General features: G+C 47.0%; 1 protein-coding gene across 1 annotated transcript in view; it reads right to left on the bottom strand.

Moving 5' to 3' along the window:
• Positions 1-9,873, bottom strand: part of LOC149432742 (free fatty acid receptor 2-like) — a 39,489-nt gene extending 29,616 nt beyond the window's left edge. Inside the window, exon 1 of the mRNA XM_089665030.1 lies at positions 9,812-9,873. Coding sequence (XP_089521156.1) covers positions 9,812-9,873 — 62 coding nt within the window. The remainder of the gene's footprint in view (positions 1-9,811) is intronic.
• Between the last annotated feature and the right edge of the window lie 299 nt (positions 9,874-10,172).

Raw genomic sequence — 10,172 nt, forward strand, 5'->3', positions numbered from 1 at the left:
TACAGAGTCTGCGCAATGCCTCCCCAGGACCTGCTGCCGCCCAATATTGCCACCTCTTCCCATTCATCCCAATGGGCGGCTGTACGAAGTGGCATATTTTAGAACATACGTCAGTGCACACGTGAGTGCTTTACACAAACCCTGGTGGTCAACCACATACATTCTCCTCTTCCCATTCATCCCAATGGGTGGCTGTACGAAGTGGCATATTTTAGAACATACGCCAGTGCACACGTGAGTGCTTGACACAAACCCTGGTGGTCAACCACATACGTCCTCCTCTTCCCATTCATCCCAATGGGCGGCTGTACGAAGTGGCGTATTTTAGAACATACGCCAGTGCACACGTGAGTGCTTTACACAAACCCTGGTGGTCAACCACATACGTCCTCCTCTTCCTATTCATCCCAATGGGCGGCTGTACGAAGTGGCATATTTCAGAGCATACGCCAGTGCACATGTGAGTGCTTTACACAAACCCTGGTGGTCAACCACATACGTCCTCCTCTACCTATTCATCCCAATGGGCGGCTGTACGAAGTGGCATATTTCAGAGCATACGCCAGTGCACATGTGAGTGCTTTACACAAACCCTGGTGGTCAACCACATACGTCCTCTTCTTCCCATTCATCTCAATGTACACAGTGGCAGTGGGTCCCAGGGGAGGAATTACTCAGGCTTTGCACACTGAATGGCTCCTTTACATCCATGTACATGAAGCCTATAACTGATCCAACCATTCTTGTCATACATCTCTGCTAGTTTAGGTTCACAGTTTCCTAGGTCTGTCCATTGGATGGAGGTCAGGATAAGGAGAGCAGAACAGATCAGGGCCACCTATCACCAACACTTGAGATCATTTCCCACCATCGATGGAAGCTGTTGGTGGTTGGTTGCTGTCTGGAAATGGTTTAATATTGTCTGGGAATTGCTGTTTTTTGTGGTCAGTGTTAAATTGAGCAAACATGAGAAGCTTCTCCTTATTGGAGTTGTTAGCCAGCCAAAGGAAATGTAGAACTAACACCATTGGGTCTGATTAAAATATAATTAAAAGCAAAACTTTATTTTTTGGATAGAGTGGACCCTATCAAGTTTTTATTGTCCCCGTTAGGGAGATTCATCCTCTCTATTTGTCCTGTTTACTGTTATCACCGAAAGTGAAAGAAAATCCTACATTTTGGGTTGTCCTCAGAATAGGAATAGAAGAAAATCATCCGATGGAGACAGCCAAGGATTTCCTCACTTTGGAGAGATTTCTTCTCAATTCCTGTTTTGGCCATGGGACCGGAAGTGAAGGAAATATCCCCAATTTGACTCAGATGGTTAAAAAAAAAAAAGGTTTTGACTTTTCCTTACTCTCTCCAAATTGAAAATCAAAGTTTTGCCTTCAGTTCTACTACTTTAAATCTGAAAGTGGAGCTCCACCCAAAAGGGGAAGTTTCGCTTTAAGTACTGGTCCCTTACTCCCTGTGAGGAATTGGCACCTTCGAGGAGCGAGGATCAGAAGTGAAATTTGTCCTCCCCCCAGTCTTCTGGGACACTTGACAGGTCTTAGAAGACTACCGTGCCATCATTCACAAGACGCAGAGCAATCCGAGCATGCGCAGTGGGCACCCGGCTGTGAAGCCGCAAGCTGTCCCAGCCGGGTGTCCACACTTAAAATGCCAGCACCAGGGAGTGAGGATGGTTGGTGCAACCTGCTGAGGTGAGCACACAGCTGGATCGTGGGAGTTTTTTACAGTTTTTGTAGCCTCTGACTTTTTTTTTTCCATCTTTGACTGGAGCTCCGCTTTAACAAGCCCCTGAATTTTAGTTACATATAAAATTGAGGATGTTTTCAGCATTGACATCATCTCAGCCATTAGCAAGCATGCAGTGTATAAATAACTGCCCCTTCCTGGATATTGTTTCAGTTTTAGACATCATTTGTTGCTCAGGTCTAGATGTAAAATTAGCGGTTAGAAAAGAGGAGTTTCGCCTCTTGCTTTGCAGCTATTAATGATGACCCATAAGAGGAAGATCAGAAAAAAAAGAACAAAGAGAGTTGTGATTTTATATATACAGTATATATAAAATATAAAAAAAGATCAAAGAGATATGAGATGTTTACATTTTGTATTTATATATTTATAAAGGGCATAACACACAGTGTGTAGGGGTCAGGAAGCATAACGCACAGTGTGCAGGGGTCAGGAGGGCGTAACGCACAGAGTGTGGGGGTCAGGAGGGCATAATGTACAGTGTGTAGGGGTCAGGAGGGCATACCACACAGTGTATAGGGGGTCAGGAGGGCATACTGCAGAGTGTGCAGGGGTCAGGAGGGCATAACGCACAGTGTGCAGGGGTCAGGAGGGCATTGCGCACAGTGTGCAGGGGTCAGGAGGGCATACTGCACAGTGTGTAGGGGGTCAGGAGGCATAATGCACAGTGTGTAGGTGTCAGGAGGGCATAACGCACAGTGTTCAGGGATCAGGAGGGCATTACGCACAGTGTGCAGGGGTCAGGAGGGCATTACGCACAGTGTGCAGGGGTCAGGAGGCATAATGCACAGTGTGTAGGTGTCAGGAGGGCATAACTCACAGTGTGCAGGGGTCAGGAGGGCGTAACCCACAGAGTGTGGGGGTCAGGAGGGCATAATGCACAGTGTGCTGGGGTCAGGAGGGCATAACACACAGAGTGCAGGGGTCAGGAGGGCATAACGCACAGAGTGTGGGGGTCAGGAGGGCATACTGCACAGTGTGAAGGTGTCAGGAGGGCATAACGCACAGTGTGTAGGGCTCAGGAGGGCATAATGCACAGTGTGTAGGTGTCAGGAGGGCGTAACACACAGAGTGCAGGGGTCAGGAGGGCCTGAAAAGTGCATGACAAACGCCTGAAAAATGCCTAAAAAATGCCTCCGAGTAGCATTTTTGGTGCAGTTTTTAAGCCACGTGTCCATTAAAAAAATGCTCAGAAAACGTGGCAAAAATGCAGTAAAAACACGTAAAAAAAATGCATATGCATTTTTTCTGTGTTTTTGCGGCGGACCAGTGTGAAAGTAGGCTAAATGTCAACTGCACATTACATAGCAGGCATGCCCCGATGCTATTTGCCCTGTTCTCCTCGGTGGACTACAGAACACCTCCTATCTAAGTTATGGAAATGAGGAGAGGGGAGCGGTTCTGTAGCTCTAACATACTTCCCATCCTTGGAACAAGTGTGTGTTGTCACTCGGCTTAGCCAGAATCCCAGTTTTGTCTGAGCAAGATTCTGGACCTCATGCTGGTAGCAGGGGCGGACTGACAACTCATGGGGCCCCGGGCAATAGGGAATCATGGGGCCCCTGTGTCCTTGCCCAAACTCAAAAAAGCCTATGAAAAAGGTACCAGGGGCATCTCATGGGGCCCCCTACTGACCGAGTTTCCAAATGGTCAGTCCGCCCCTGGCTGGTAGTCTATGCTGTCTCCCAGCTCCTGACTATGCACAACAGAATGAAATATCAAAGCTCTGTTGTTAAAAAGGATTTCAAGCTGTTCCTCCCCAATTATAACAACTCAGAGGAAATATTCAGATCCTGGTATAAGATACAACAAATAAGAATGATAAAATTCCAAATACTCGATATAAATGCTGCTTCCAGTAGTGCTCATGTGACCTACTCAACCGACGCTGCTGACCGCAATCTTTTTTTCTACATCTCTGATCTGATTTTGGGTGAAGAGGTACACCCGGCCAGTTTGGAATTCTGTCAAATGTTAAGTTCTCATAAAATCGCGTTGAGCAGAAAATCCCCGCCCTTCAAAATCAACAGACCGCGCTGACAAATGTTTTATCAGATCGAGAAGCCATCCCTCGTATCAAAGGATCCAGCTGGACTGGAACTGGGACTGCAAATCTTGTAAAACACTTTTTGTTGACTGCGCCGAGAAGCCAAAACTTCCTTATAGAAATTAATTAATGCCAAAACGCCGGCTGGCGCAAGATGAGTGTCTTCTGCAGAGAGTTAACTCCAACTGTGCTGGATGGATTGTCATCCGGCTGTATGATAGAAGAGCGGGAGAACAGGACATTGTGCACATCACTATGGAAGAAAGAATAGAGGAAAGGAAAACATAAGGGAACGAGGGATGAAGGAAAGAAGAGAGGGAAGGCAGGAAAGAAAGGGAAGGAAGAATAAAAGGAAGGAAGGCTGGAAGGAAAGGGAGAAGAAAAGGAAGGCAACGAGGAAGGGAAGAAAGAAGGAAGGAAGGGACGAAGGAGAGAAGGAAAGGAAGAGGAGAAGGGAGGAAGGAAAGAAAGAAGGAAAGAAGGGCGGTAAGAAGAGAAATGAGGGAGGCAGGAAAGAAGGGAGGAAAGAAGAGAAGGAAGGGAGGAAGGAGGGATAGGAGGGAAGGAAGGAAGGAAGGGATGAAGGAGAGAAGGAATGAAAGAAGAGAAGGGAGGAAGGAAAAAAGGGAGAGAAGAAGAGAAATGAGGGAGGCAGGAAAGAAGGGAGGAAAGAAAGGAAGGAAGGAAGGAAGGAAGGAAGGAAGGAAGGAAAGAAGGAAGGGAGGGAGGGAGGGAGGGAAGGAAGGAAGGAAGGGATGAAGGAGAGAAAGAATGAAAGAAGAGAAGGGAGGAAGGAAAAAAGGGAGAGAAGAAGAGAAATGAGGGAGGCAGGAAAGAAGGGAGGAAAGAAAGGAAGGAAGGAAGGAAAGAAGGAACGGAGGGAGGGAGGGAGGGAAGGAAGGAAGGAAGGAAGGAAGGAAGAGAAGGGAGGAAGGCTGGAAGGAAAGGAAGGGAATGGGGAAGTGAAGAAAGAAGAGAAGGAAGGAGGGAAGGGAGGAAAGAAGGAAGGGACAAAGGAGAGAAGGAATGAAAGAAGAGAAGGGAGGAAGTAAAAAAGGGTGAGAAGAAAAGAAGTGAGGGAGGAAGGAAAGAAGGGAGGTGAGAAGGAAGGAAGGAAGGAAGGAAGGAAGGAAAGAAGGAAGGATGGATGGAAGGAAGGAAGGAAGGAAGGAAGGAAGGAAGGAAGGAAGGAAGGAAGGAAGGGACGAAGGAGAGATGGAAAGGAAGGAGAGAAGGGAGGAAGAAAAGAAGGGAGAGAAGAAGAGAAGGAAGGAAAGAAAGGAGGAAAGAAGAGAAGGAAAGAAGGAAGGAAGGAAGGAAGGTAAGATGAGAAGAAAGGGAGGTAAGAAGGAAAAGAGGAAAGGAAGGAAAGAAAGAAGAGAAAGAAGAAGAGGAGGAAAGGCACATTGATTTGAGCGTATGCGGTGCCGTTCTGGCCTGACTGTTCACTATCAGGTTTGGAAAGATCATTTGTGTATCTATAAGGGTCAAATCGAGACAGCTAGATCAAGCTATTTCTCCCATGCCATAGAAAAACATCTTAAAAACCCTAGATAACTCTTCTGCACCATCGATAGATTATTAAAACGTCATAGTCCCTCCACAGCCTCAACACAGCTCTGTAACACATTTTTGAATTTTTTCTCCTCAAAAATTGAAAAAATAAGGAATCAAGTTTTTACCTCACCACGTTTCTTCCATATCACTTCCAGACCCACCCAGTTTTACTCTCTCCCACTTCTCTCTACTTGACTTTGCATCTCTGATTAAATTGGTTGCTAATATGAAATCTTCCACCTGCATGCTGATCCAATACCCACCCATTTATTTAAATCCTGTTTTAGTTCTCTGTGTCTCAGTATTCTCAATATTATAAATGACTCCCTTAGCACCGGTTCTCTACCAACAATCCTTAAAACTGCTGCTATCACCCAATACCAAAAAAACCCAACGTGGCTCTGGACAACTTAAACAATCTTCACTCCGTATCTAACTTATGATTCCTTGACAAGATCCTCGGCAATTTGTGAAATCTCAGTTACATAACCACCTGGCTTTAAATAACCTATTTGAACCCCTCTAATTTGGTTCTCGGCAACTGCACAGCACAGAAACTGCCTTGGTCAAAGTCACTAACGACCTTCTCTTAGCTCCTGATTCTGGCTCACTAACTATTCTAATTCTCCTGATCTTAGCTCTGCCTTTGATGCTGTAGACCACAATCTTTTACTCTCTTGCCTTGAAACCACATTTGGAGTCACACAATTGGCTCCTGAAATGGATGAAGTCATATCTTACTGATTGCTGTCACTTTGTTTCTCTTGGCGGATTTCAGTCTGAATTCGGGCCAGTCAAGTATGGTGTTCCTCAGGGCTCAATCTTGGGCCCCGTACTTTTTAGCATTTACGTTTCCACTTGGCCAACTGCTTAGATCACATGGACTCAATTATTACTTCTACGCCGACAACACTCAGATATACATCCACACTGAACCGGATTCTACTTTGGCTGCTTCTCTCCTGTCTAGTTATATTTGTGATATAAAAACTTGGATGGCCCATAGTTCCCTTCAATTAAACTGTGACAAGACTGAAGTCATGCTTATTGGCACCCTCCATTAATTGCGTAAGTCCTGGTAGCCTATCTATCAATGACCCTGTACTTGAGCTTCAGTCTAAATTTAAAAATCTCAGGGTGATATTTGATGCCCCCCTTACTCACCTACACTCCATGGGAGACAAAACTTCTCCTGCTATGCTCTCAAAATCTCAGGGTGATATTTGATGCTTGCTTAACCTTCGATCCACATGTACAAAATGTTGTCAGAACATCCTTTTTGCACTTGAGAAACATTGCTCGGCTGCGTCCTATGCAAACATACACTGTAGATGAAAAGCTGATCCATACATTTGTGTTCTCCCGACTTGACTATTGAAATACTCTACTCGCTACCTAAATCCACTATTAATTTACTACAGTATGTATAACATTCTGCAGCCAGAATCCTCACCAGGTCTGGTACAAGTGACCATATTACCCCTATCTTGGAGTCCTAGTACTGGCTACCCATCATCAACGTTAAGATCCTCTTGCTCGCCTGTAAGGCTCTTCATGGCTTGACACCCCATTATCTGTTTGATCTGTTATCAACTTACTTCCCCCCTTCAACCTCTGCTCCTCAAATTCTGGTCTTTTGTGTGTGTCCCCTACTCACCTACACTCCATGGGAGACAAAACCTCTCCTGCTATACTCTCAAAATCTCAGGGTGATATTTGATGCTTGCTTAACCTTCGATCCACATGTACAAAATGTTGTCAGAACATCCTTTTTCCACTTGAGAAGCATTACGCGGCTGTGCCCTATCCTAACATACACGTTAGATGAAAAGCTGATCCATACATTTGTGTTCTCCCGACCAGGGACGGACTGACCATTTGGAAACTTGGGCACTGCCCGAGGGCCCGGGGTCAGTAGGGGGCCCTATGAGGTGACCCTGGTACCTTTTTCAATGGCTTTTTTGAGTTTGGGCAAGGACACAGGGGCCCCATGATCCCCTATTGCCTGGGGGCCCCATGAGTTGTCAGTCCGCCCCTGCTCCCGACTTGACTATTGCAATACTCTACTCGCTACCTAAATCCACTATTAATTGAATACAGTATGTACAAAATTCTGCAGCCAGAATCCTCAACAGGTCTGTTACAAGTGACCATATTACCCCTATCTTGGAGTCCTTGTACTGCTACCCATCATCAACGTTAAGATCCTCTTGCTCACCTGTAAGGCTCTTCATGGCTTGACACCCCATTATCTGTTTGATCTTTTATCAACTTACTTCCCCCCTTCAACCTCTGCTCCTCAAATTCTGGTCTTTTGTGTGTCCCCCCTACTCACCTACACTCCATGGGAGACAAAACCTCTCCTGCTATGCACACAAAATCTCAGGGTGATATTTGATGCTTGATTAACCTTTGAGCCACATGTACAAAATGTTGTCAGAACAACCTTTTTCCACTTGAGAAGCATTGCTGGGCTGCGTCCTATCCTAACATACACTGTAGATGAAAAGCTGATCCATACATTTGTGTTCTCCCCGACTTGACTATTGCAATACTCTACTTGCTACCTAAATCTACTATTAATTGAATATCAGTATGTACAAAATTCTGCAGCCAGAATCCTCACAAGGTCTGGTACAAGTGACCATATTAGTATTATTATTATTATTATACAGTATTTATAAAGCGCCAATAGTTCGCTCAGCGCTGTACATTACAGAGGGGAACAGAATATGTGACAGAACAATACCAATACAATGCAAAACATGAGGGGATCGAGGGCCCTGCTCTTTGGAGCTTACAATCTAGGAGGGGAGGGGATGGTGGCACAGGAGGAGATAGCTGTGGGGGATGGAGTGGTAGGAAGAGTGGAGGAGGTCGGCAAGTTAGCAGGGGGTGGGGTAGGCTTCCCTGAAGAGATGGGTTTTCAGGGTGCGCCTAAAGGAGAGGAGAGTAGGTGATAATCTGAAGGGTTGGGGCAGGGAGTTCCAGAGGATGGGTGACACCCTGGAGAAGTCCTGGAGGCGGGCATGGGAGGAGGAGACCAGGGAACTAGAGATAAGGAGGTCTTGTGAGGAGCGGAGTGTGCGTGTTGGGCGGTACTTGGATATTAGGTCAGTGATGTAGTTCGGGGCAGTATGGTGGACGGCTTTGTACGTCAGCGTTAGGATTTTGAATTTGATCCGTTGCGCAATCGGAAGCCAGTGGAGGGATTGGCAGAGGGGGGTGGCAGAAACGGAGCGGTTGGAAAGGTGAATGAGTCTGGCAGCCGTATTCAGGATGGACTAAAGCGGGGATAGCCAGCGGCGAGGCAGGCCAGTGAGGAGGGAGTTGCAGTAGTCGAGTCGTGATATGATGAGGGAGTGGATGAGCTGTTTAGTGGTTTCTGGGGTTAGGAATGTGCGGATTTTGGCGATGTTGCGGAGGTGGAGTCTGCACGAGTTTGTTAAAGAGTGGACTTGGGGCTGGAAGGATAGGTTGGAGTCCAAAATAACACCAAGTACTCTGGCCTGCGGGGTGGGTTTGATGGTGGTGTTGTTGGATGTGACGGAGAAGTCAATGGGGGGTGGTGTCCGGGCTGGAGGGAAGACAAGAAACTCGGTTTTGGAGAGGTTCAGTTTAAGGAAGTGGAGCGACATCCAGTCTGATATGTCGCTCAACAGGTGTGTGATTCGGGCGGAGACCGAGGGGGTGAGGTGGGGGGTTGAGAGATAGATTTGTGTGTCGTCGGCATAGAGGTGGTAGTTGAAGCCGTGAGAGTGTATGAGTTGGCAAAGGGAGGAGGTGTAGATGGAGAAGAGAAGGGGCCCGAGGACAGAGCCTTGAGGGACCCCAACAGAGAGGGGGAGTGAGAGGGAGGTGGTGGCATTATAGGGAACGCTGAAAGAGCGTTGTGACAGGTAGGATGAGAGCCAGGAGAGAGCAGAATCTCTGAGGCCGAGGGAGTGTAGTTTTTTGAGGAGGAGGGGGTGGTCGACTGTGTCAAAGGCCGCAGAGAGGTCAAGGAGTAGGAGCACTGAATAGTGGTTATTAGCTTTGGCGGTTAGCAGGTCGTTGGAGAGTTTGAGTAAGGAAGTTTCGGTGGAGTGTAGGGAACGGAAGCCAGACTGTAGGGGATCGAGGAGGTTGTTGTCATTGAGGTGAGAGCATAGGCGGGCGTAGACTAGGCGTTCGAGGAGTTTAGATGTAAATGGGAGCAGGGAGATGGGTCTGAGGTTGTTCGGGTCATTGGGGTCCAGGGAGGGCTTTTTAAGTATGGGGGTGATGTGTGCATGTTTCAGAGGGGAAGGGAAAGTGCCGGAGGAGAGGGAGAGATTGAAGATGTGGGTGAGGGAGCGTAGGATGGAGGGGGAGGGAGGTTGTAGGAGTTGTGAGGGGATAGGGTCGAGGGGGGCAGGTGGTGAGGCGGGCATATTACCCCTATCTTGGAGTCCTAGTACTGGCTACCCATCATCAACGTTAAGATCTTCTTGCTCACCTGTAAGGCTCTTCATGGCTTGATACCCCATTATCTGTTTGATCTTTTATCAACTTACTTCCCCCCTTCAACCTCTGCTCCTCAAATTCTGGTCTTTTGTGTGTCCCCCCTACTCAGCTACACTCCATGGGAGACAAAACCTCTCCTGCTATGCTCTCATAATCTCAGGGTGATAATTGATGCTTGCTTAACCTTCGATCCACATATACAAAATGTTGTCAGAACATCCTTTTTCTACTTGAGAAGCATTGCTCGGCTGCGTCCTATGCGAACATACACTGTAGATGAAAAGCTGATCCATACATTTGTGTTCTCCCGACCAGCGGTGGA

Source organism: Staurois parvus, unplaced genomic scaffold (assembly GCF_062004578.1).
Source record: "Staurois parvus isolate SC_StPar_1 unplaced genomic scaffold, SC_StPar_1.0 ptg002113l, whole genome shotgun sequence".
Taxonomy (NCBI): Eukaryota; Metazoa; Chordata; class Amphibia; order Anura; family Ranidae; genus Staurois; species Staurois parvus.